General features: G+C 41.1%; 1 protein-coding gene across 1 annotated transcript; it reads left to right on the top strand.

Moving 5' to 3' along the window:
- The first annotated feature begins 19 nt into the window (after positions 1 to 19).
- LOC118768962 (DEP domain-containing mTOR-interacting protein-like) lies at positions 20 to 21,823 on the top strand. The gene is made up of 9 exons (XM_036515952.1): positions 20 to 247; positions 3,685 to 3,863; positions 4,709 to 4,832; positions 10,550 to 10,728; positions 12,692 to 12,874; positions 17,006 to 17,143; positions 19,084 to 19,154; positions 19,436 to 19,540; positions 21,173 to 21,823. Exons 1-9 carry the CDS (start codon positions 162 to 164, stop codon positions 21,299 to 21,301), a joined length of 1,194 nt encoding a protein of 397 aa, XP_036371845.1. The 5' UTR covers positions 20 to 161; the 3' UTR covers positions 21,302 to 21,823.
- The last annotated feature ends 6,176 nt before the right edge of the window (positions 21,824 to 27,999 follow it).

Here is a 27,999-nt window from a genome sequence, read left to right as displayed (position 1 = left end):
AATAATCACACATCCGATTACAGGATATACAGTAGCTGGCTTTATAGATGGCTGAGGTTTTGACAGCCTCCGCCTAATATGTCTGCGCGTCGTTGTCACAACTGCCAAGCGATTTATCATTAGATACTAACGCATTGTCCTTCTGAAAAGTTTAATTAGAAATGGACGGTGTGGGGAACACCATGCAAAAGAAGGCTGCGGAGCTGGAACGCATGGCTGAGGTCCTTATCATCGGGGAACAATTAAGGTAGGAGTGGCCGCCTGCTGTAAACCCATCGTACTGTGTCAATGCCGTGTACACAAAGACAGGCGTGGGGTCTTTCAAAGCGCTCCGATGCATTTGCCTTGTGATGACAGACTGCAGCGTTTGTGTTGAGTTACCTGCGACAATTTTGCCGGCTGGCAAGAAAGCTGTACGTTGCTCTTCGGTCTACATGAAGATGCTTCTGTTTTATTTCCACAGTCCAATCATACACGCGAGGATGAGGTGAAGAAATGTAGGGTGCTGTGTGTTAAAGCGATCGTTGGAGTGCTGCGTGATACATGGCTTTCCTTTCTCAGCCTTTGTCGTCGCACTGTTAAAATGCTATTGCTGCATCCGCAAAGCGTGGTGTTATTTTTTTTTTATGAGAAAGTATATGCTCACATTTCTGCTGAAATATGAATCTTCTTACAAAAATGGATGGGAAAGTAGAATTACATGACAATGACCTGCAATTGCTGTATGTCATGGGATCGGGGTCTTGCAGATGCAAATAGGTAGGGAATGGCAAAAGTTGCATGGATGAATTACTTAAGTAAGAGCTGAGCGCGTGTCTGAAGGAAACAGGGAGTTTAAAGGTAGTTGTTTGATATCACCGGTGGCTGGTATCACATTTCTTGGCTATCCACTCTGCAGAGAGTTGTACTTCCAATGACCCCATATTTGCAGGTAATGATTTGCCATTCTTGTCTAATAAGACAATCTTGTTACAAGAGCACGTGATAACAAATTGAAGTCTTCAATCAAGGTTGACTGTAAGATTTAAGACCTGAAGATACTTGAGATTTGAGTTTTGAACACAAGATCTCAAATGATTCTGAAGGAGTTTAAGCACTGGCAATTGGAAACTGCACCCAGTGTAGCATAGTGGTAAGGAGCAGGGCTCATATCTATAGGTTGCTGGTTCATTTCCTTGGAGCATTACTGTTGTAGCCTTTAGCAAGGTATTTAACCCCCAATTGGCATCAGTACATTCCCCACTATGTAAATGGATAATATGTAACAATTGTAACTCCCAAGACCTGTAATTGCTCATGTCTTTCCAAATATGCAGGGAGTAAATGTAAAGGTTAACACCTTCATAGTGTTGTGGTGCATTATTGTGCACTCTAATTTTGAAAAATATCATATATCAACTCAAAATAATCTAGTTAGCTGTGTCAATGTGGAACACAAACACAAAGGTACACAAGCTGCACCACAGAACCACATCAAACAAGGAAATATGGTATGGAAGTGATCTGTACAGTTGTCAAAACTGACAACTTTAGTCTTTAAGAGACATTTTGAATTACTTATCGTTAGAAGAAGAAAAACCCCAAACTTATTGTTGTACTCCTGCAAGACTTACAGCAAGAGGTACTTACCACTTATTCTGTCTTGGGTTATGCCAGGTTAATTTGGGGTGCATATACTAAAAATCATACGCAAACCTGTTTTCAGCAATTAGTAGAATTCCATAAAAGGTTTACGAAAAGGAGGGCTTGGTTACTGTAGAGAGATAGCAGTATCTGGGTTTTTATAACCTGGGAGTGCAGGCTGAGCTGCCAAATGCAGTCCTGGAGACATCTGCCAGCTCAGCAGAGCTACAACATTGAAGCAGTCATATTTCCACACACGCTTCTGTTGCTCCCTTCTGAGACATTAGAAAACCTGCTGAACTGTTTTAAAAGGCATCACAACCATCTGGCCCATAAAGAAAACCAAATTATCACTCATCTCTGCAACACGTGAATGTACTGCTTCCCTCAAAAGGGATAGGAGAGCAAACCTGTATGTATGGTCCACAGTCTCAAGTATAGCACCACTCCAAAGGCTCTGAAGTGCTCTCGTGCCAACCTAACACGACTCTCTGTGCACTCTGCTGTAATGCTCCATATAAGTGGCTGCATCTCAGATGTACCCTTTAGCTCTCAACATATGCTAGCTATTTGGAAAGGGTGTGCAGAATTCATAGTGGGACCATACTAAGAGCGAGGACAGACCAGTCCTGCAGTAAATGTGGTGTTTCTGCTTTTGGGTAATGGAATATGAGAGAGCCATTACCTGGAAATGTAAGTGCATTTCATAGACAACTCAAATTTGCCAGGCAAGGAGCTTCAGTGAAGACTTCTCACACATCAAATAAGACTTTGTGAGTAGATATAAAAGGGTTTGGTGAACTATATGCCAGTATTTCAGTGCTAGTTTTCTGTTAGCATTGTTTGTGCAACAGTGGCTTTATTACATTGTTTTTTTTTTTTTGCAGATTGATCCAGGTGGTATTTCATACTGCATATTAAACAAACCTGCAGTTCACAAGTAACCATAACAGTAAAAATAAAAAGTACACTGCAAAATATATGACAAGAAGCTTGTGTGCATTTTGGAATTCTCAGTTCCGCTGAGTGGTGGTGCAGATTTTCCCTTAAATACCTTATTTTGTACCACCTGCAAAAGTCTGGATTTGAATCACAAATACAGTTCATGATGACTCTTCTACTGTGTATAGTGAGTGTGTTTTAATGTTACAGGGAGGTTACCAATGACTTGTGCAATGTTACACTTGGTGTCAGCTAGTTTGTTTGTCTTCTTGGCTTTGATATTTGTTGAGCTCAAGGACTCAGATGGGGTGAGTTCATCTGCTGATTAAGCTTGCTATATTTGCTGGTTGTCTTTTCCTGGTTGACTTAGAAATATGTTTGGCTGCTTCAGTCACACCTGTAATGAGATCTAAGCCAGAAAATATAGGTTTTTCGGTTGAGCAGGCACAGGAATCCTGTCTTATTTGGCTCCTGAGGCAAACTGTGGTCTGCTTATTAACTATCCCCAAACAGACAGGAATACTCTTTTGAGGCCAGTCTGGAGAAGGGAGGTTTTCCAAGGACAAATGTTTCAACACACTTGGGAAAATGTGTATGAATTAAAATTTTAAATGCAAAAAGTAATAGAAAATGAATCAATTGAAAAGATATAGTCCAAGCCTTCATAAATGAGTTTTCAGCATGAATTAAAAACATATGAATGATTTCAGTAATTATATCTGGGAGTTTATTTTGAAAATTTGTCTTTTGACAGATGGTAGAAAGTAGATATACAAGTGGACTTGAATCAGCCAAAGCTGTATTGATTTTGATTGACTGAAAATGTCTGAGCCTATAGATCAAACTGCAGGTATCATGTGATTCTGTGCACGTGAATTTGTTTGAACTGCATTGAGCATTTCATAGACCACTGCATGTGATTCCCTTTTTTTTGCTATAGTAGATATTTATCTATGTAAATGGGTTACGGAAGGGGTTAAATATTGAGCACATTTTTTCCTGAGGGCATTTCTTCCTGAGGGCATGTGCCAAAAAGCTGCTGTTAATAAATAACAGGAATAAAGTCAGATTAGCAACAGGCCACTGTAGACATTAAACCATCTGTTTATTTTTATACAGACTCCGCCTCCATGAAGGAAAGGTCATCAAGGACCGCAGACATCACCTGAGGACGTATCCCAACTGCTTTGTGGCCAAAGAGCTGATCGACTGGCTTATGGAGCACAGGGAGGCCTCAGACCGAGAAACGGCCATCAGGATCATGCAGAAACTCCTGGATCACAGCATCATCCATCATGGCAGGTGTTCTCTGTTGAAAGGCATATGCGCAGGGTGATTCCATAAGAAATTAATAGAACTGAACAGAATGATCTCAGTGCTGACAAGTGGAAAGTTGTCTTTGCCAAACAACACACACTGTACGCACTACAGTAACACATGTTTAGAGCAGTGAGTCAAAACACCACAGACAATTGAGATTCATCGGTCAGTTTCAGTCAATTACGATCCCAATCAATCAAGCAATTATCCAATCAGTAAATCATTCAGACTATGATATTTATGTGGTATAGCCTGACAGCCTTATTACAATAGAAGTCCAAATCCATGCAAAATGAAATTCCATATGTAAATCTTTACCTCAAAGCAAAAAATAAGATTGAAAAGCGCTTTAAATATGTATCAAAGTGATAGGTTAATCCAATTAGTTTTGATTGATCTGGTTAAGTCAATTTGAACCAGTGCTTTTTTCTAAGCAGCTCTCACTGTTACCATAAAAGTCAATATTATGGTTGCAAGGTTAAGGAAGACATACATATATATCCCAGTCAGCATTTACCACCAGGTAGGTAATGTACATATTTCTGGTTTGGTTTAGGTTATCCCCCTATTTAAACTGATTTACTCTGGATTTTAAAATGCAGGGAGGGAAATTGAAAAAAAAAGTTTGCCATTGTGGTTACAAAGAGAGTATCATTGCACGCTCATTTAAAATCGCAGTTGCATTTGGAAGACCTTTGATGCAATTTTTTTGGTCTGATGGACATTTGATGCAATTAAGCCTTGCTTGATTTAGCATCCATGTTCATAGCTATTCTCCAAGCTATTCTCCATGATAAAGAAACAACATTTCTTTGCGTTGCAGTATGTGATGAGCATAAGGATTTCAAAGACATGAAGCTCTTCTACCGTTTCCGGAAAGATGATGGAACCTTCCCACTGGACAACGAAGCTAAGGTGTTTTTGCGAGGACAAAGAATCTTTGAAAAGTATGTACTGAACATATTACCACTCAAAATATGGTGAAAGGACTGACTGCCAGTAGATCTCAAAATTAATAAGTGAACAATAAAAGATCAGCAACAGGTATCAGGGAAATGGCAATAAAACACATTTCTAAGGTTGTATACCGTTTGAGGTAAGATTATAGAAATCCCAATCCATAAGAGCACATGCATAACAATCATTAGCACTGGTGCTGCGGTACCTCACAGGAATGGAATTGGACCGGAGTGCAGTTATGTGGCATGTTCTCACACAGGGTCTAAAAGTCTGAGGTGTGTAGTCCAAAAGCTGAATATTATCTGAATTTTGTATGAAATTACAGTCTGTAGTATGGCCTATTCTTCAGTAGCACTGCATGAATAACCCTGTACTCCAGGTGGTACCACTGGCTTCAGTCAGACATGTGTAGCTAGTTACCTTGTTGCTCATATAGATGCTCAAGACTCTGACAAACCATTTTGCTCGGGGAGGGGGTATGTGACCTTATTCAAGCCCATTAGTCAAGTTCAATAGGCTACTTTTGTTGCTATGTTACTAGTCTAGTTATTTAATTTGTTAATATACAAGGAGGATTCTGTATTAGTCACAGTTTAGGAATAACAGGTTTAAGAGTCTCCACTTTGTTATTGTTTGTTACTGTAGAATGAGGGTGTAGTAAATAGAAGTGGTTGGTTTTGTATCTACTTTAGTTGTATGAGTGCCTCTCTCATCAAACTTTAATAAGCCCTGCTTATTAATCATTGCTGTTTTTATGAAATGTACTTTCTGGCAGGCCTGTGCTGTATTTCTTGGAAGGCCTAAAAATTGTTGTTGTATTAAGTAGTTTGTTTGTAGGAGGAGGTGTTGCACTGCCAGTAGGATTCAATGAACAATTTACCTGTCACAATTTCACCTTCTTGTCCCTACTTGCCTTTAGAAAAATATTGCCTAAGCAGATATCACATTATGCCTCCAGTATATACAGACATCTTGCAGTAAGCAGCTTTAATACTCTGCTAGTGATTTCCATTATGGAATTAATTGACAAATTAGACTTTCATGGGAGCTTTATGAAGGGTAATGTTAAGTTCAAAATAGAATGAATAGCAGGCAGTTTCCCTGGTTGCTATGCAGAGGCTGCTGGGAAGTTTTAGTCATCTGAATTAGCTTAGACACCAGAGCACATATCTTTCTGCAGCAGTTGTACCCACAATTGAAATGCATGACCTGGGGGGAAAGTTTGTTTTACCAGGTGAATCTGTCTGTGGCATTTATGTTCAGAATATGGCTGATTTGTATAAAAATATTTAATATCATTGCATTCAAGTGACCAGTGTATGGATAGCTAATCTTAGTGAAATCACCTGACAAACATGTCAAAGTGTAGCTTGAATTGCTTGGCCTATATGTCATCATATACTATAGTGCCTGGTCCCTCAGAGTAGCACATGCAGCTGTGATGTTGGATGTGAAACAGCTGTGCAGTGGTATGGTGTAGCTGGAATAGCCCAACAGCAGCCCTCTCTGTGTTGCCCTGATTGGGAATAACCCATGATCGTTCTAAGCCACCACAGCAAGCTTCATAAGTCTTATGCCACAGTCAGACATTGTCCACCAAGAGAAATCTGTTTTCTGAGCTATGTGGCATGTTTCTGTACTTGGCGTGCTTCCGCAGTTGTGTGTGTATCCAGTTCTGGGGGGGAGGGGGGGGTGCGTGGGCATCATTCCTCACGGACAGACAGAGGTGCCTCCCTCACTCGCTAAGAATAGGAGTTTATGTGCTGGCAAACCTGTGACAGTTTAAAAACTTAATAGAAAATCTTTTAAAAGGCTGGCACTTAGTCCAGCGCAGCAAGAGGGAGGAAGAGAAAGCATTGCTCTGTGGCTGTCTCTTAGCAACCTGCGTTAGTCAGTGTGAGGCACTGAGCAGTAATGTTTTACTGGCTCTGGTGTGAAGACTATCCTTTCTTTGGACAGAATGAAGTCTGTTCATTCAGATTTTATACTTTCATCAAGAGTGAGTTTACTCTCATTCACTGGGTTCAATGACAACTGCTGTTCAGAAGCTTCCTGCGTGCAGTTTCCCCTTCGCAGAACAGCCCCATAATTAGGATCAGTTCTGCATTGTGGGAAAGAGGTTACAGTTGTTCATAATGGAAAATGGAAGCCACACACTCACCAAGGGCTTAGCAGTTAGAAGACTTGTTAAAACATGTTTAAAAAGTCAGAGGATGTTTCTGAATTTATTGTACGTGGATGACATTTTTCCATGTCCAAGAAGTCCTTAGCTATTGAAAGCGGATGGATGCGCATGGTTTCAGATGACAACTCAGAGACATAGACACATAAAGATAGCTGTAAATGAAAATTTGCTGTAAATGCATGGTGGCAATTTTCTCCCCTGTTGTTTTTACTTGTTAGTATGTACTGTACATACTTGTAAGTAGGTATCTTGTACTGTAAGTATGCCATTGGTGACTCTCACTGAAAGCACAGGCCTTTTATATAGTTAATTCAACTTGGTGTAGATCTATCTACTTTGAGTCATTAAAAAGTAAACTCACCACTAAATGCTTATATTGATTGTAGAGCAGAGTTTGACACTTCCATGGGAAAACTTTGCTGTGGCTTAAAGAGGTAGTATGCAGTGGCTTTGTTCATGTAAGCTCATGGTTTGCATTAGGAACGTAACTAGAAAACAGGTGTGCCCAAAAAGGTCTGGTCATGTTTATGTGGCTTCTGATTGGATCTCAATGTTGTGATCCTAGAACAAAAGCACATATGTAGATCCTGTTATGGAGACCCATATCACAGAGGATTTCTCCATAGTAGTTTCTCCCTTCTTGGCTGGTGACTTGTAGGTGTCCACTTTATTGCTGTTACTCTCACATCACGTGCGTTAAGCCTGTCATTTAATGAGCTTAGTGGTACTGCTTTCAGTCATCCCTCGCTGGATTTGTCACATTTTGAATATCTTTTCACATCTGAGAAATAAAATATGTTTTGCTTTCCAGTTACTTATTTTACTTCAATTTCACTTCATTTAATGTACTGCTTTCAAAGTATTTGAATGCACCATTGCCTAGGAGACGTTCAATAACTGATAGAAGCAACTGGCTTGCAGTGTTCAGCAGCAAGCATCCAGGTGCCAAAAAAGGGGGTTTTCTGGCTGCACTTGGAGCACTGAGAAAGGTCAGTCCGGTGTCTGAATGACTAACCAGTTCTTCCCCTCATCTGAATAGGTGACTTAATTTCTGACTTAATGAGAGTCACACTCCTTTTCGTGATTAGTTTTTGAAGTATTCAGCCTTTTCTCGCTTTCTTTGTTTAAAATGAGAGCCCCTGAGGTAAAGAACTGGATTCAATAGGTTAGAAAGTAGGTCAGTTTGGCTGACCTGCTCCAGAAAAGATTTGCCATTAAGATCAGGGATATTTGCGTTTACTTTTCATTGTCCTGGTGTGATTAACACAACAGATGGCAAACACAAAGGAGTCAGACAGAATGTTGACTGTTGTCCTTCAGATATGAATTTTAATTTGGCCGGGACGATATTCCCGTGGTACTGGAGGTTGAGTTACGGTGGTATGATAAGATAGGAGTTGTTTCTGCTAATTATGCCTGTGAGAGAGGGGCTAGGCAGTCTCGCAAAATAAATGTAGCTCATTATGAATCATAACGCTTGGGTTGCGAGGGAAATAACTCCAGCAGCAGCTGATCAGATGGCTGGTTCCTGTGCTCTTCCCATCAGTGACATAGATCTTAGCGTCATTTACATTTACATTTACATTTATTTATTTAGCAGACGCTTTTATCCAAAGCGACTTACAAAAGTGCATACGGCAAGTATAGCGACAGTACGGGGACAGGATGTGTACAGTTCCATAGTTCCCCATGGGCCTCCTTCAGTCTGTGTGTGTGATTTCTCCAGACGTTATCTCTGTCACTTATAACTTATAACTCATTCACAAAACAGTTATCTCAAGTTATAGGTAACTCTCGAAGACTAGTGGTTTACAACTGATTTTAAATCTGTCCAAGGCATTGCACGCAAGTTAGGCGATAGCTCATATCAGTCAGTGAGCCAATGCACTAAGGACTGCTGTCATGTGTGTTTACAGCCAGCAATGCCCCCTTGCACATCCACTGGGGCACTGCCTCTCTGCATCAGCCAGTGTCTCACACCTCATCAGACAGCATTAGTCTGCTCACCAAGGCCTGTCTTCTCCCCCTTGGATTAATGTGTTACTCGGCCTGGCAAAGTCACGCATCAACATTGTAAATGTTTGATTTTTATATTGATCCTATTATTACTTGTAAGCCATTTGCCGACACAAGAGTGTTGTGAAGGGGGTCCACTTGTATAACTGGATCTAAGGATTGACATACATGGCAGTTATAAATGTTTTGGACTTGGCTTTGAAAGATTTTCGAAAGGTAGTTTGGATTTTTGAGAACATCTCATCCCATTCATCCTGTCACTTCTTAACTTTCAAAGATAAGTGAAGATCCTAAACCCCCCAGGCCACTCTGTAATATCTACAAATGGGTCCCTGTCGAGCCCCTTGCACAATATTTTATTTCTTAAAGCCAACGGCACTCACCTTGGCCTACCTAGCCGACACACATGACACCTTTCACTGTGTCGCAGGTAACAGTGTTGAAAAAGACCACATCTCTTTCTTCTCTTGGTGTGCACAAGTTTATACAAGTTTATATGCTGGGTGGAGGGTCCCCACTCATACCCTACCAGAGGCATGTAATTCCAGGTCCACCATTCTTGTCACGTTGCCATGGAAATGGAAATGATGCAATGAGGTGTTGCCTTTTCCATGTTAGCCCATGTTAGCCAGTCTCTTTACTGCCTTTGCCTGGGCTTAGAGAATAATTTTCCAGTTTTTTCCCAATTGGCCCTAGGTTTTCTGTTTTGTTTTGTTTTTTTCATTCTCTCTGGAAAATTTCCTGTCAGTGCTTTGTGACAATTTTGATCTTAAAAAACATGCTGTAACAAATACATTTGATTGATTGATTGAAATATCCCTCACACACAAGGCACTGTTGCAGTGTCCCTCTTTAGGAGACCTAGATCTGATGGTTGCTTTCCCGGTCTGGAGTTAATTTTTGTCAGATCTTTGCTTGCATTGTAATTATGTTTTATTTTAGGGATCGCAGTGGGGGTGGCCTTTACACCTAATTATACCAACCTGTATATGGGTTTCTGGGAAAATCTATTTGTGGACATTGACTCAGATCGCATCAGTTTTTATATCTCTTTGCTGTGGAAACACATGGATTACATGTGTATTTACAGTATGTGTCCAATTATTTGATCATTATTTGTCAATGACTATTTGATTGGCTTATGCCAGTGTCGTCATCCTTTAGTTCAATAAACATAACCCACAGAAGTACAGTCCAACATGGTTCTCTTTTGTGAGGTCATGAAGTCAGCCATGTCCTTTTATTGAAGTTGTGTCCCTTTATTGAGTAAATGTCAGAAACGTGGGCTTCCCGTCAGCAGAAAAGTACTTGGAATACAAAAGAGCCTTTGGAAATCGTATAAATCGCCTGTGAGAGACAAAATGCAATCCTTATGCTGCTTCTCCCTCCAGATGGCTGATGGGTAGACACTATCCTACTGAGTTAGTTAAGGCTGACAGCTGTATTGTTGGCACCCCGGTCACTTACCTGGGTACCCCCCCCCCCCCCTCCCCCCCCAAACAGGCTGATGAACACAGAGAACTCCCTGCTGCAGACGAGGGAGGAGGAGGGCGTGACCTTTGAGCGGGCGCTGGTGGCCTCCGAGTTCGTGGATTGGCTGCTGCAGGAGGGCGAGGTGGCCAGCAGGGAGGAGGCGGAGCAGCTGGGGCGGAGACTGCTGGAGCACGGCATCATACAGCACGGTGAGGGCTCATGCGCCCGGGGGGGGGGGCCGGCCGGCTCCTGTAAAGCTGGAGGTGTGATAAAAGGAGGCCTGTTTAAAGCGTTCCCTTGTAAAAATGTGCAGCACGTTAGAGGACTTTCCCTCATCTGGGAGATGCCTGTTTGGCCCCCACAGACCATCACAGCTGTGGTTCAGGCATGGCTGCCAGAGACAGAGGTGTTGGCATCAACCCAGTAGAAAAAAAAAAACACTTTCAAATTGCTTTCAATTCAGTCCAGCCAGTCAGATGTACAATGCACGTGTCAGTTACAACACCGCCTTGTTAGGGGTATGTTTAACAAAACATGTATCTGTTTCCAGTTAAGCCAGGCATCTTCAAAAACATGATGTGAAAGCAGTTTTGCTAAATGTATTAGTGTAAGCCTGTAGGTCATTATAAAAGGTCAAAAATGTGCCTTGCACAGATACGAGCTCTGAAAACAACCCAGCAGGTTTCCTCCAGGGAACATGAGGACATATTTGCTGGCCACCGGATTTTGATAAGCGAAACCCCCTCCTTGCACACAGAGAACTGGCCTTAAGAAACACAAGCGTAAGAAACACAGCATTTTTTCCAGGCACTGTTTTTCACATCACAGAGACCGTGGGACGTATAGAGTGCTGTTAAATGGGAAGAGTGCTCGTCACTCACCATTACTTCTCCATTATGGCCCAGCTTGTGGTCTTCTCATTGTAGGATATGCATTCCATCAGGGTAAATCCCATTGTTCTCCATCCCACAGACTCAGTGAAGCACTGCCTTTGAAAAGGGCAAGGACATTTTTATTGCCTATTTTTATGGCATATGAAATGATGTATCACTCCTTTCCACACGCTCAGGAGAATCTTCCAGCACGTGACAACATATTATGGTTATTGTACACAAAGAATGGGTATGAGGGCTTTTAGGCAAATGAGAATGAAATAATTGACACATTGTGTTTGAAACTGAAACTGTGTCCTGAAACCTGAAAGAAAGTTTCTTTTTGGACTTGCTGGGTATCAGTAGTATCGCCCATGTGTCTGTAACTGCTGTGGTTGCAGTGTGATGGATGCTTTACCATGGTTCAGGGTTGCCAATGGGTACTACTGGTTATTCATTCCCACTGGCCCTGCCAGTGCCCACTGCAATGCAACAAAGCTACAGGTGATATCCTTTGAACTTGCCTTCCACTGGGTTGGAATATCCTGTTTCCAACCATGCTTATGTTTGTAAATGCCTTGATCAGATATGATGATGGTGTGTCATGATGACCTAATATTTAATAATATGCTTTATATTTTTTCTATTCATTATTTATGATTTGCGTATGGATGTGAATGAGTCAAATTGCCTTGCTTTGCGGTTACTTTGAAAATGATTCTAAGAGCCTAACTATTCTGACTTGACACTTTAGTTGATACATCATATTGTTACACCGCCTGGAACATTTAATAATAACTCCATTAGTCTGGGTTCTTGCATTGGCATATCCTGTCTTGACTGTCTCTCACAAGTTATATATAATATTGAGACAGAGACAGAGGGGAAGGGGTTAATATTGTGTGGCAATTAAGAAACAAAGTGAAAGCAAACCCCCCAGCACACCTGCTTTGCTGTGATAAATTATAAAAATCTATAACAAAGATTACAGAATCCTCTTATCTGTTTCCTCCATGCCTCCAGTGGATTAAGATACAATAAACCAATGAAAGGGAGCCCCAGGATAAAAAAAAAAACTTTGTAGTCACAGGTATTGCTCCACTAACTGCAAATAAATAAATAAATAAATAAACGAATGTAACTCCATCACATTTATCAGTGAATGTACCCATCAAAGGCAATCTGTGTCTGAGATAATTCAGACTCAGATTCAAAATGCTGAAGAGAAACGTTATCAGACACGGTGCTGCACAACACTGGCAATGGTGACTTCATGTGTCTGTGCCCTCCCTGCATGCAGTGACCAATAAGAATCACTTTGTGGACGGGGAGCTGCTGTACCAGTTCAGGATGAACTTCCGGCGGAGGCGGCGGTTGATGGAGCTGCTGACTGACAGGTGCCGCTCCATCCCGGAGAGCCAGGACAGCCCCTTCTGCCTGCGCAGGCAGAACCCTGACCGCCGCAACACCAGCTTCCACTCAGGTAACCCCTCCTCCTGTCCTGTCAGTGTGCCCCTTTCTATCCCCGCCTCGGTATACTACCTTTCTGTAATGTCGTCGCTTAGCATACGTTCCTGTGCAGCACTTGTAAAGTGCATCTTTACAGTGCCATGAAAAGTTGCATAAAAAGGACACCACTATCCGTGTATGTACCTTGTACAATGCTAATACTTTCCCGGAAGTAACCCTGCACATACAGTTACACACAAACCCTGTGCACCAGCTACAGTTTCCACAGACCACCTTTGGACAGGGGGTGAAATATAGCCTGAAGAGGTGGGCCTCCTGTCCCATCAGTGTGGCCCATTCTGTCCCTGTTAACCCCTGCCTCCTGCCTCTCAAAAATCTCAGGTTTAAGCACTGTATCATTTATTATTTTATAGTTATTTGTTGTTAGATATTAAAGTAAATAGATGGTATAGTAATAGTAATTAATACGAATAATCCCAATATAGAAAATAAATCATAATATGTCCTTAAACTCACCATTGAAATTTCCAGCATGGTGATTGTTATTAGTCTTTTAGAGATAATTCAGTAAGGGGGGACAAACATATCAGCAGTTTTTTTCTTTCCGCTTTGTTGAGACCTTGAAGGGTCACAGTTGTCCTTCCCAGAATCCCACAGCTGACACACTTGAGAAAATGCGTACCCCTCTTTTTCTGCCAAGCTGTACCACAAAACTTTTGCTAAATCTTTCACCTTAATTTCTGATCCGAAGTTTATTTAATTTGCCTCTCACGCAATGAGGAGCACAAGTTAAACAGCAGCTGCCAGTAAGACCATAACACATAGAGACAATGAGAGACAGTAGGTGAGACTTAGCTCTTCAGTAAGAGCCAGAGACATTTGTGTCATCTCAAGATGCAGATTAACATTCTTTATGTGCCTGAGAGGAACACTTCAAACTCAGCCTGGGGGACAATGATTCCAAACCTTACAGCGTAAAAGCTCTCCTTGACTCAGTGGTGTGAGGAGGAGAAAGTTATATAGCCTCCCTTTATGTTTTCTCTTTTCTGTCTTTTTTGTTCTCAGTGTTTGGGGTCTTATGATCCAGACAACATGATCATTTTAGCATTAGAGGACATGAGGAGACACGTCTGATGGGATTTAGTCACAGCTGAACATGCTTTGAATTATTGGTGTGGCCTATTGAAAGAATAGCACATCTGGGATGTCTGTTATGTTCCATTTCTTGATAGTACAGAGAATACTGTTGTCAGACGAAGAATCTCTTCTGAGCAGTATCATTTGAATGGTGTGAAAATGAAAAAGCAAGTAAGAAAATGTGTATGTTTGTTATACAGTTCACATCATACAGCAATGTTATTAGAATTAGTTGGAATCACACAAAAAGGCTATACCCACTACAGCCCACTTAGTACTGGTGTTATCATGAAATTATATTTTTAAAAATACATCTCAAGCAAATGGAAAATGTAAGTACTGTAAGTACTGGTCTTTGAATATTCAAAATGCTGTACTCCAACAGATAATTGGAGTTAAAATTTTAAAGCCTTATAGGAAAAAAAGAACTAGCTTTTCTAACATATCATTCTTTATATATTGTGCAGCTCAGGAAGTGGAAGCTTGTTTTGTGATTTGCTGTTTTTAAAGAAAATATTTACACTAGCTTTTTGTGGGCTCATCAGTTGATTTTGCATCAGTAATGTTTGTTCCTCCATATCAAATTTCACATTTCCTGAATTGAAATGTCCACTCCTAGCGCTTTGAGAGGTAGTGGAAAGTCCACCATCCCTGCTGTTTCCATTAGAATGAATAAATTCAGCTCTTTAGCTGTTATCTCGTACCTGCTGATATCCAGGCAACGAGGTGGCCAGACCTCGCGCTTTCTCCTTGTGGCTGGTGGTGTTTGCTCTTGGTTTAACATTTACATTGGATTACTGCTGACAGCATAGATTGTGTGACCTTCTGAAAGGGAGCACAAGTTTTCTTAGCTCTGTCAGGGGTGATTATCAGGGAAGGCTGAACCATGGGGCCCTGCACGACTCGTAAGTCTTCCTTTCATGTGTGCATCGATAGTCTCTTGTACATCCTCAGCGTGAAACACATTCGACGGCCAAACAGCATGTTAACCTGTGCTGGCGGGCTGTTGATTTGAATTTGAAATGATTTTTTTTTTCTGATTTTGATTTTATTTTGATGTTGAAAAGTAAGATTTTTCTTAAACCTTAAGCCTGCTAGCACTCCTCTACTAGTAGGGTGGGTTGAAATTAGGGAATGACAGCACATTTGCCTCATGATACAGATTTGAAACATTTGTTCTTTGCTTGAAGTTTTTTTTTTCAGTTATTCAGGTTGTGAAAAAGTCTGCTTTGTCAGGCTGCAGTATTCATTGACAGGAATGGCATGAAACATACATTGCATAATTCTATAATCACAGTAAGGGATAATCTGTAGGGGAAGAGAGACCAGCATCTCTGTACTAAGAGGAAAATCACTCAGCTTTAGGAAATCACACAGTGTTAAAAGCACTGGGCAGGACAGAGAGAGCGAGAGGAAATATGAAAATCTTTTTCACGTAATCTTGCAAACAACTGGTGTGCATCCCTGGTGATGATTTGACACAGGGGTCTTATGATGTCCTTTTTGCACAAAACAGCTGGGAGATGTTTGCAAACAAAGAATAAAACCAAACTCCATTTCTGATGCAATCCAACGTAAATGCAGTTCTGTGTTTACATTTGTTTTTGAGATGGATATGCTAATGGTAGTTTGCCTCGTAATAACTGCAGTGCAACTGTTCATTGTTATGTAGAATCTCACTGTTTTTGGCATGTGAAGAGTCACAATGCCTTTTATGGAGTTTTTGTTTGGTTTATTTATGCATACATTAATCAAGGAGCCAAGGTTGTGAAAACCATTGGCTGAGAGTCTGGGGTTTTTGGCAGTATGTACGATAGTGCTATGCACATCACCTCATACCCTTTTAATGCAGAAATGAAACTGAAATGGAGGAAAGCTGTTGTGAATGAAAACCAGATGCAAAACAAACAAAAGGTGATGAACCAACACAAGTTAATACACTTACTGTACACTGACAAGAAAGTGTGCAACACCACTTTAAAGTCCAATGTATCATAAATGTATACATATAATATAATACATTCAGGTGCCTGTGTGTATGTGTGAGAGAGAGACTGTCTCTCGCAGTCAGACCCAGTAAGGAGATAAAGGTGGTAGTGTGAGAGAGAGTGTGCGTGTGTGCGTGTGTGTGTGTGTGTGTGTGTGATGAGTTCAGTGCGTATCTCTCTGTGTCTTGCAGTCAGCCCCAGTAAGGAGATGAAGGTTGTAGTGTGAGTGTGTGTGTGTGTGTGTGTGTGTGTGTGTGTGTGTGTGTGTGTGTGTGTGTGATGAGTTCAGTGCGTATCTCTCTGTCTCTCGCAGTCAGCCCCAGTAAGGAGATGAAGGTTGTAGTGTGAGTGTGTGTGTGTGTGTGTGTGTGTGTGTGATGAGTTCAGTGCGTATCTCTCTGTCTCTCGCAGTCAGCCCCAGTAAGGAGATGAAGGTTGTAGTGTGAGTGTGTGTGTGTGTGTGTGTGTGTGTGTGTGTGTGTGTGTGTGTGTGTGTGTGATGAGTTCAGTGCGTATCTCTCTGTCTCTCGCAGTCAGCCCCAGTAAGGAGATGAAGGTTGTAGTGTGAGTGTGTGTGTGTGTGTGTGTGTGTGTGTCATGAGTTCAGTGCGTATCTCTCTGTCTCTCGCAGTCAGCCCCAGTAAGGAGATGAAGGTTGTAGTGTGAGTGTGTGTGTGTGTGTGTGTGTGTGTGTGTGTGTGTGTGTGTGTGTGTGTGTGTGTGTGTGTGTGTGTGTGTGTGTGTGTGTGTGTGTGTGTGTGCGTGTGTGTGTGTGTGTGTGTGTGATGAGTTCAGTGCGTATTTCTCTGTGTCTTGCAGTCAGCCCCAGTAAGGAGATGAAGGTTGTAGTGTGAGTGTGTGTGTGTGTGTGTGTGTGTGTGTGTGTGTGTGTGTGTGTGTGTGTGTGTGTGTGTGTATGTGTGTGTGTGTGTGTGTGTGTGTGTGTGTGTGTGTGTGTGTGCGTGTGTGTGTGTGTGTGTGTGTGATGAGTTCAGTGCGTATGTCTCCGTGTCTCGCAGTCAGCCCCAGTAAGGAGATGAAGGTGGTGTCGGCGGTGCGACGCAGCAGCATGAGCAGCAGCTGTAGCAGCAATGGGTACTACAGCAGCAGCCCCATCCTGAGCAGCAGCCCCCCCGTGCTCTGCAACCCCAAGTCAGGTAAGACACTGCACCCCCAATCAAATAAAACACGCAGCACCCACAATCAAATAAAACACTCTGCACCCCCAATCAAATAAAGCATTCTGCACCCCCAATCAAATAAGACACTCTGCACCCCCAATCAAATAAAACACTCTGCACCCCAAGCAGGTAAGACAGTCTGCACCCCCAAGCAGGTAAGACACTTTGCTAGCTGCAGGGGACAGTCAGGCCATTGTGAAGTTGCCAGGAGTAACCCATATGTGTGATAGATGGTCTCCTTTGGATGCAGAATGGGCTTTGCACCAAGTGCACTAACATGCCACATACGGTGCAGAACAACTAGAGAAGAAAACTAGAAACCATCAGTATATTTCTGAAGACAGTTTCTGATCGTTGTGCTGTGCTGGGGGGCTATCAGTGTATGAGATTAGGAATGATGATAATTTGGAGAACCAAAGGCCATTACTGTTACTACAACATCACGGAAATGTCATAAGAACATTAGAGGTTATCTTGGCATACATTGTCTCAACAGTGTAACCCAGTTTCCCTCTGTTGCCTGATAATTACACTGTAAAAATATTTGGTAAACCTCTGGGGAAACATAAGATACTTTTTTTCCCATAAAAAGTCCTTAAATCTTGCCTGCCCACATCACATTACTTCCTGAATGTCACAGAGGGTAAAGACAGGAAACAGGAACTATAAACAAACAATTAAATCAAATAAAGATTTAAATGATTTATGAAAGTATGAGATGTAAGTTCACTACAGCCCTCAGTTTTTTCTTATGTATTTACTATATGCATTAGCAACGTCTTATTATTCATACAGAATAATATGTATAATTATCATAGGATAGATTCAGTCCTTTATATAACTGACACCTCCCTAAATTAGATGTCTGCATTAAAGCCATACACAGTTGCAGGTAAACATTTCAGGAAGGCAACGTGAGAACCGGCCGTATGAAAGCTGTTTTGGGGTCAGAGGAGGGGTCCCTGTGCATACTTTAACACTAACACTAACACTGGGGAAATCTTTCTCACAACTCTGTAACTGTCAAACCACCTGCAGTGGTGTCTCCACAGAATAGCACTAACCTTTCTGTTGGAGTGGTCTTCATTACAATAAAATTGAAATGTACTGAAAGCGGAGGTTTGGGGGGGGAGGGGTTATCTCTCTGGAAAACCTGACGTTGTCTTGTCTTTGCCTCACTAAAAAAGCTTCCTGAAAGAATTTAGAATTGTTCCCCAGATCAGTGAAGGAAACCTGATGCAGATATACTAAACACAGATCTCCCACAGCGGGAAAGGATGCGCCTCAGTGGCATTGTTAGGTCCGATGATTTGGGCTATAGCCCCGAATATTTTAAGCCTAGCCCTGAATATTTTTGCCCTGAAAAAGGAGGTGTTTATAGCAAAACAACTGACAGACTATGTAACAAAGTGGAACCTGACTTGAAGGTGTGATAATATTTATTCATTATAAAGGTAGATATAACCTCCCCAACCTACTGATGCCAATCTCCCTTCAAAAAAAAAAAAAAGACAAGCCCCAGGCAAACTTGACTTGATCTTTTCACAATAGCTAGAAATGCCCCTGGTGGGCCTGCTGCCACACATTGGTGCATGACCCCAAACATGCTGCACTTCAACATGTCACGACAGTGTGGCCTAGAACACTGCATGCTAGCTAGCCGCTATAGTGGCTTCATTGAAATCCCAACGCCTTACTCCTCTCCGGTCCATTTTGTGCCTAAAAGGAAAACACTGTCCCTCAAGTGGGGAACATTGGGAATGCACTTTTAGGGTTGATTGGTTTCTGAAACAAAAAACATGAGCAGCAGTGTTAGGCTGTGAGTCAGGTTCTGTGTTGTTGTTCATGTGCAGATTGCTGTGATTTTTGCATCAGACCTCCGGTTACAGTATTGCTCTGTGTCCTTCCCTCTGCAGTGCTCAAGAGACAAGTGAGTCCGGAGGAGCTGCAGACCCCAGGTGGCCCCTACATAAAGAAGACATTCACGGTATGTCCCAGCTGTCCCACCTCCAAAATGCAGAGGCCTTTAATGCTTTAATGCACCCTCCATACATTATGCATGCACTGTACATAAAGCTGTCTTGGGCAATGAGTTGCAGGTTCACACTACTCTAATTGTGTTCCACTTTTCATATATCACTCATTTGATAGTCATATAGATAATCGCGTAAAGTTCTAAAGCACAACCAATGCACAAATAACAGACTTCCTGCATGTCAGAATGTTGACCTGTCTTTGTAATGATAACCATGGGGTTTTATTCTCCAGATCGTGGGTGATGCAGTGGGGTGGGGCTTCGTGGTGAGGGGGAACAAGCCCTGTCACGTCCAGGCAGTGGACCCCAGCGGCCCTGCAGCTGCGGCTGGAATGAAAGTAGGCAGCAGGGGATTGTGGGAATCTCAGCCTGAGACTAGGGGGGATTTTAAGAGGAAACTATGCTCCCCGACAAAACCAAGAGCAGAAACTGCAGACGGATTTCCGTTGAGTTTTTTGGCTGTGGTGCAGTGGATTTTTTGAGTTCCTTTTCTCATTTTCAGGCTTAATTTCCATATCCAGTGAATTAAAATGTCTTTTGATTATACTGAACAAATGTGCTGGTAGTCTACATACTGCACATGGGTGTCAATATATTACTTAACCACTTTGTTTAGTTGTAACAGTTCTGTAACAAATAATTGTTCCTTTACATTGCAGTTCTTATTTGGTTGGCAGACATACATATCTGGGGGCAAATCACATGGCTTGCATTTTGTATTTTATAAGCAGAATATTTACTGAAGCAATTCAAGTACCTTGCCCAAGGGCTGAGCAGGCCCTACCCAAGGTTTAAACCTGCAGTGTTTTAACAAGTCAAGTCCCATAACAATAATGCTGCCCTGGTGTAGAGTAAACACAGCCTAAGTCTTTCTGTGTGAATCCAAACAGAAGCCTAGCTGGGTAGTATGCAGAGTGGCAAGTGTGTCTCAGCAATTACACTGTTTATATTTGTGCACTTTACCCATGTTGAACCACTAGGCCATAAACACACACACGTACTCTCTCATCCATTACCTCACTGGGCACTGGGCTATACAGTATGTTGCCAATGTAGCATTTGTCAACACATTAAGATGGAAAGACAATGGAGCCTTTCTGTTAAATTACACTAAACCCCTTCCCTGTTACGGTCCATTAAAGGTACAGTATGTGGGTCAACCTGAAGTGGCCTAAAGCAGCAAGTAGTATCTTCTGGTGACAGATTGCTTTCGCTTTTATTGAAAGGCAATGAAAGATGGTTTCATTGTAATGTAGCGTTGTAGTTTTTCTTTTAGTCTCAATGTCTCAGCACATTTAAAAGAAAATACATGTCTTAAATGTGCTACATACTGTACAGTGTACATTTAGTGCCAACCTTCTTAGTATTTCTCTGCAGCTTAATATACTTAATATACCCTCACCCCACATCCGCAGTCTTCATTCATTCATGTGTAATTCAAAATTTTGCACAATTTGTTTCCTTAATGGATGTAAGATATTTGACATGTAAGAGTTGTGACATTCTTATTGGCTGGTGTGTATTTTAAACTTAAGGGATCTAAGTTGAAATGGGTTTGCAATGTAATTGCAGTGACAATTTGACATCTTATGACTAATTATAAAAAATTCTGCTAAAATTGAGACATAGGCAGACAACATTTCTAATAATATCTGTCTTATTTAAAGCTCTGTTCACTTGTTATTCTCTTTGATTTTGTGCAGTTGAATAAAAAAAAGTCTTGATAGTGAGTTATCCATATACAAATGAGCTAATCCTAAATTTAATGGCTATTGCATATGTTTTCATTATAATTGGTAAATTAAAAATATAATTTTTGCTGTTACAGTAGCAACAGTAAGTACAGGAAAGAGAAGCATGGTATGTTTATGTTGCTGAGGTGCTGCAGAGATTGAAGTGAATCTCGTGAGACACAGGGACAGCCACTCTCTCCTGATTGAAGGCCTCTGCTGTGTGTGTCTGCTCTCCAGGTCTGCCAGTTTGTGGTCTCTGTCAATGGCCTGAACGTTTTGTCTCTGGACTACAGGACAGTTAGTAGCCTCATTCTGACCGGCCCGCGCACCGTCGTCATGGAAGTCATGGAGGAAATAGAACAGTGAGAACACAAGCTCCACCTCTTCGGCAATCCATTCACAGCAGGGTATAACCATGGGCAAACCAGAGACCCAGTCACACCTAGCCCTTTGAGCACCCATTATCAGTCAGGGATTTGTGTGTGTGTGTGTGTGTGTGTGTGTGTCTGCATCAACCCAGCTACAGCCGATCTTGAGTCCTCCTCTCTCCACTTTGCAGAGGGAACAGCCAACTCACCTGTGTGTGTTACCCCACCGTACCACTGTAATACCCTCATGTGTTATATTTTCTTAAATATGTTTTCAAAATGAAGAGGATTTCCTACAGAACAATCATGTACTGCAATGGAGACTTTTCCTACTGCTTTTCAATGTCTGTTGAATGCACTGCACAATGCGCTGTTGTTGCAGCAACTCAGCCCGACTTTGGAAAGGAGGCCTGGAAAATGCTCTTGTTTATTTTAGAGACTGACAGTTGGAGCAGATTAATCCCTTCTACAGGAGGGGAGTCCAGAGCCTCACAAATGAGATTTCACAGCTGTGTTACAAAGAGGGACATCTTTGAGTCGGAGCTGTTGGGGAGATGTTTATAAAAACACTACAGTAATGCTGTCTTTTTCTTGATTGCTTTAGAGAGCTGTTGATTTGCACATCCAATGAGAGTGCAAATACCTTTAATCACAGAACAGTCATGAAAACCACTGGTCCAGTTGGAAGATGGCATGGGTGAGGTATGAATAGAAAGTTGTCATTATTGTGTGACATCACTGTCCTTACTGCTTATAAGTGTGAGACTTATGTGTGGGAGGAGTCACTGTCAGGGAAGAGATGACAGTATGGTCTGATTTCAATACACTTTACAAATTGCTAAACCAGACACAAATTGGGGGTGCAGACAGACCATATTGCCACAGCACAGTAAACTCAGACCAAGCCACAGTTTTCTTGCTCCAAACACATTTTCATCATTTGTCTTGTTCTAACCACTGAATCAAATGAAAATACAGTTCAATGGGGGGACTGATTAACTCTCACTCTGACCCCAAAGATACCAGTGAGGCCACATGGTCCCCCAGGACTCAACCCGAACTCATGACCAGCAATAACGCTGCTTCTGCAATCCACTGAAGGCTCCAACTCAAAGAGAGTGAGCATATCCCAAAGTGCTGTTCAGTTTGTTCATGCGTTTGTTAAGCTGGACACTGAGAAAAGTTCACAAGCAGGAGGAAAATAATTAATCAGATGGGAAATGCTGTGTTACAAAAATGGCCACATATGTAAGTGTTTTATTCTGCTGAGCCGAGTTACATCATAAAATGTCCATTTCAGGTAATGTCCCTGTACAGTCTGATATTTTATAATTATTTGTTGTTACAATTGTGTTGTCTCAAACCAAGCTGTCAGTTATAAATTGTGTATGGATTGTGTAAATGTATACTTTACTGCAGATGTGCATTTCAGTTAATCAACATTTTTAAAGCACATACGATGATGAAATTTCATTGGTTCATTGGCCCAAAACATGTAATAGAAGTTAGACCTCATTGTGTCTGACAAAAAAAAACCACTTGCCAAATACAAGGCTCATTTTTTTCAGAATGCAATATAATTGTAGTCTATAGCAAAGTGCTGCACTTAGCTACATGAAGCAGAGTGTTGTAATACAGTAGATACCAGTGTATGATTATTTTACAGTGTTTACTTTGCCAGAGCAGTGTGTATAATAGTATTCAATTCAGAAATAAAAAAATTGCTATATGAAAACACAAAGGCAAAGAACTGTATATTCATGACAGAAGTTGTTTAGATTTAATTCAATTTTGAGTTTCCCAGCTACAGTTTGGATATTCAAGGCAAGTGTGGGCTTGCCAAATTTAAAGTTGAGTTACTATGATTTGATATTTGCAGTTAAATTGGTATGATTTGCACACCAGTTTAGCTGTGAGGCCTGCAACAAGTTTAATAAAAACGCCCATGCAACCATGATAGATACATTAGGACACAGCGATGTGCATGTTAGTCGTTTATGTTGGTAATTGAGGTAGACTATAGGTCTAAGATCAGCCTAAATCTTTATAGTTTTTCCTAAAATGTGTAAGACAGCAAACTGAATAGGTTGGAAAGCAGACTGGCAGACATTTGCTTACAGAGGAACTGACATGGCTATGATTGTTCACTTATGCAGCTTAATAACTGAGATTCTGATTATAAGTGAACATATAAACATTGTGACAGACTGTTTTATTGCTAACAAAAGTGTGCTGAACTGAATGCGTGGACGATGTTTTGATCTGACAAGTCTTCAACTAGCTAAGAGTATTTTGGAAGAAACACCTATCCGTGCGTTGACTCAGCTACACGTATAGAAACATTTAAGTGTGTAGCCGCTCTGGCACCTTGTCTCTACTTGCCTCTGTGCTTGGTACCTTGGCTTGTTAATGGATGTGTGTGTTGCATTTAAACTCTGAAACTTGAAAAAGCATTTCCTAATCAGGTCCAGACTTCTCCTGTATCCTAAGTACACATAGGTTGTCTGACACATGAATATAATGCCAGGTGTTTTACATGTGTATTGTCATTACAGTTAAAAGATGCTTAGTGAAATGGATCCTGTAATAAGTATTATACTGTAACACTGGTGGCACAACAGTGGCCTCAGATCTTGCCATGTTGCAGATATTGTAGGAGCATAACTATGCTTTGTGCAGTTATAAGCTTAAAACATTTGCCTTAACACGACTAATAGCTATCTTTCTATTAATTATCTCTGCTGTTAGATAAGCAGTAATACTCACTCAAGACACAGTGCTTGTTTTCTCTCTTAAATCTACTTAACAAGGGTAAGATGCTTGTTTCATTTCAAATAGCGAGGCTTTTGCCTGACAATCTCTACACAAGACAATCTGGGGAAAAACAGGGTATTTACTGTTCTGCCCAAATCCTCATCTTTTCTTGCTTTTTTTCTGAAGATCTTTTTCTAATAGCAAAATAAGCTTGGGTGGAGAGGATCACTGAAGAGGGATTGCTGTCATTTTGCAAATCTGCAAAGAGTGTGAAATATATATGTATGGCACTTAAGGCTGTAACAGCTGCAATATCTAATTCTCATTTATGGTTTCCCTAATATTTTGACAATGAGTTAAAAGTTGTAAATTCATATTTTATCGAGCAGCCTGTCTTTGAGGAATAAGATATATTAATGTACATTTTTATTTAACTTATTGTGTTATTGATTAAATGATTTAGGTGATGTTAGAAAAAAATATTGCCACTAGAAGGTAATATTATGACAAAGACTAAGACTTTCTCATTTGGAAACTTAATGTTAATGTCCAATGAACTTTCATTCTGTTATAACTCCAACAGTCTAACATCTTTTGAAAGTGAGTGTGGCCAGTAAAACCTGGGAGAGGAAAGGTTAAAGTTTATAAAGTAGAAACTGTGCAAATTATCTGAATTTCCTGCAGATTTATGGTGTGCTCACATCTTCACATAATCAGTGTGTCACTGTTTTACCACAATTGATTGTCCTGGAAAACTGTATTGAAAAGTAAGTCCAGCTGTTGGAGTATTTCTTAATAAACATTCATTTCAGTATATAAAGTACGTATAAACATAAATGTTTCCCTTGTTCCGTTATTGTGCAATACTTCCCTCTGCTGGCCATTGTCCTATGTTTAGTTTTTGTTGATGAACACATACCCTACATGACTAAAATCATTCTTGGAAGTTGCTTTGATTATGAATGAGTTTAAACTAGAAGGATTGTAAACAGTTTAAAAGAGAATGTATTGCATTTTATATGTTGCATATATGTGCATCTGAAAGCTGTTTCATATTATTTTGGACTGTAGGTGCAGGTCTTCCCAAAAGCTTCTGATCAAACTACAGTCCAAATCCAAAATACACCTTTGCTTCTTGACACTTCAACATACAGTGATAAAATATACTGAGGTTGAAATAACCAATTGATATTTCTATGCCACCGACTTAGCATAAGTTTACCTTTCGAAGAACTTTTAGAGAGAAGAAGAGGAAATTCATAGTCACCAGGAGGTGACAGTGTTACACCATGTTTATAGAGCTGTCAACTGCACCGCTTCATCTGTATTCTGTTACTTAATGTTGTATTTTTCCTTTTCAGGGAAGTCCACTTTTCTATACCAGAATAATCTATAAAAGAGATTAAGAGTAGTCATTATGTTGCAGTAAAGTTCCTTCTTATCAGTAAATGTATATTTATGCTTTATCACGCTTTCTTGACTCCTTCAGTTTTCACCTTCAAGTGAAGATGAGTAAGAGAACAGCAGACCCAGACATTATCATTAAGAATCAGCATTTATCATCTGTCTCAAAGAAAAATGAACTAATATCATACACAAACACACACACACATTACATATATGTCATATGTTATCTATTATAGCACATACAGATTGTGTGTGTGTGTGTGTGTGTGTGTGTATAATGACAAAAGAAACTGAATCACAAATGAATCAAATAAATCATACATGTCAGGACCTTGTGAAAGGAACCTTTTTACATCAGACAGGCACTGACAGTGACAGACTAGCATTAATAACTTTTTAAAAATTCCCCTACAGTAACCGGATGGGGAGAGCTGGCCCTTGTACTTGTTCCAGTTCCTCCAGGAGGAATGGGAGAGTTACAATGCAGCAGTATAGACCAGTGCAGGGGTCAAGGGCAACAGCATTGTGAAATTCTCTTAACTTGTCCTGAGGGGGGGGGGTCAAGGAGAGGGCAGGGGGTGTGGAGGTGGTTGAGGGGGAATGTCAGAGGCCAGAATTCCAGCTCAACATTGACTCTTGTTGTGCAGACCATGAGCCTTGATAGGTTTTTATCATGAAAGCATCTCGTTGACTTACCAACAGGAACAACATGCCCTCACAACTGACCCAGGCAAATGGAGGAAACCAATGCAGGAAACACACATTTTCAAACCATTGGTGAGCCAAACCTCTGCGCAGACTCTTATTTTCCATCTCTGCTGTTGCTCTGACTGCTTTGGGATACAAAGGCCACAAGAGTCAACATCATAAATCAATATTCTCATTTCAATAAGATGATTTATTTCCCCTGTCACACCTCAAATGATGATCCACAGTAATTTATCAATGCCACATTTATTTGTGTGTTGTGGTGTTCATTGGTACACGTTAATACCTGAGACAGAGTGGCTTCTGATACAAATCCCAAGCATTATCCAACATGCCCATGATGACAAGCCCGCATGCAACAGGGACTGCTGAGAGCAGACCAGAGCTCAGTGGAAAACTACAAGTCACTGCCTATGAGCAGGGTTCCTATGCATGACGGTGCAAGGTTATCAATGCAACACATTGATGAATCTTCATCGTTCCTGTCATGACTGTGACCCCGCTTTCATGACCGCATCTTAAAAAGGCGCATTCTTGACTACCCCCCCCCCCTCCCCGAGCTTGTGCTGACACGCTCTGCAGTCAGTGCCGACGCTGGAGATGTGCTTCGTTTGTAGCCGCCAGGCGCAGCTCACCCTGTAGATGTGAAGATAGTTATGCAACACTGTCTTTGCATGGAGAGCTGCCCATCCCGGGGCAGTTGGAGTTTAGTTATAAATGTTTCCAGGTCCCTCACGCCAGCTATGAAAGCCAGACGTACTCACTTTTTCAGTTGTGCTCACTAAATTTCAATAGAATCACATACTACTCCATATTAGGCCTGCATATGATCCATGTATACATGCCTCATAATTGCTGTTGTCATGCAGGTTAAGGGTACAACTGCAGTGCCTCCCCTGGGGTCACAACCTCGGACATTCTGGTTATGAATCCTTATTATTCCACATCACTACACCCTACCGCTACCCATGCATTTACTATTTATTTGCTTTTTTTGGAAATGATCCCATTGAGATTTAAAATACATTTTACAATGGTGTCCTGGTCAAGACAGCCATAAAGCAGTTACAGAGTTAACACTAGACAATCAATATATATCGTAATAATAATAAGGATAATTGTAAAGTCTGTATTTGGAATGAAAAGATAAGTATATAAACAGAACACAATAACATAATCAATAGGCTACAGGCAAGAGCAAACAGTAACCAAATCCTTCCTCATTCAAAGGTTTAAAGTTATCCAGGTGTATTGAATCAGTCAAGATGGATTTTTTTTAGTTATCTCCATGACCAAAGGGCAAAGCAGCTAAATACCTTCTCAGCAAAGACAGTAGACTGTGGAATGCCGAGCAGAAATGAAACGTGGGACCTCAAATTGCATGTATTAGGTGGTTGCCGAGCCAGGAGGGAATAAAATTAATGAGGCAGCTCACTAACGATTGCCTTATAGAGGACAATGTGCCAATGATTTTTCTAAAATGTTTGTAAGTTCACAGCACTATGCAGACTGCCTCAACCAGGGGCCATATACCTTTCCTCACCACTTTCTCCCACCCGCTCATCACAGGCTGCAAACCATCTGCTAAACAGTAGGCTCCCAGCACAGGAGAACCAAACAGACCTCTCATTAATGCAAGAGCCACAATTAGTGCCAGGTTTCCCACTTGTTAATAACCTTCTTTCTGTAGCAACATACTTTCACAAGGTCATGAACTGTTGTCAAAGAGCACACAGATATTCAATAAAAGAAAAAAAATAAATGTTCTATGCTAATAACATACTTAGGTGTGGTGTTATTTGTCAATTCAGTATCAAACCGAGCTCA

The sequence above is a fragment of the Megalops cyprinoides genome, chromosome 21, assembly GCF_013368585.1.
Source record: "Megalops cyprinoides isolate fMegCyp1 chromosome 21, fMegCyp1.pri, whole genome shotgun sequence".
NCBI lineage: Eukaryota > Metazoa > Chordata > Actinopteri > Elopiformes > Megalopidae > Megalops > Megalops cyprinoides.
Note: the sequence above shows the minus strand (reverse complement) of the source record. Positions and strands in the feature narration are given on the sequence as shown.

Bases quoted from the DNA above. Each gene is read 5' to 3' on its own strand.
- LOC118768962 (XM_036515952.1), top strand. From the start codon at position 162: ATGGACGGTGTGGGGAACACCATGCAAAAGAAGGCTGCGGAGCTGGAA. The intron at 3,864-4,708 runs GCAGGTGTTCTC...TTTGCGTTGCAG, and splicing joins TCACAGCATCATCCATCATG to TATGTGATGAGCATAAGGAT. The intron at 19,155-19,435 runs GTATGTCCCAGC...TTTATTCTCCAG, and splicing joins ACATAAAGAAGACATTCACG to ATCGTGGGTGATGCAGTGGG.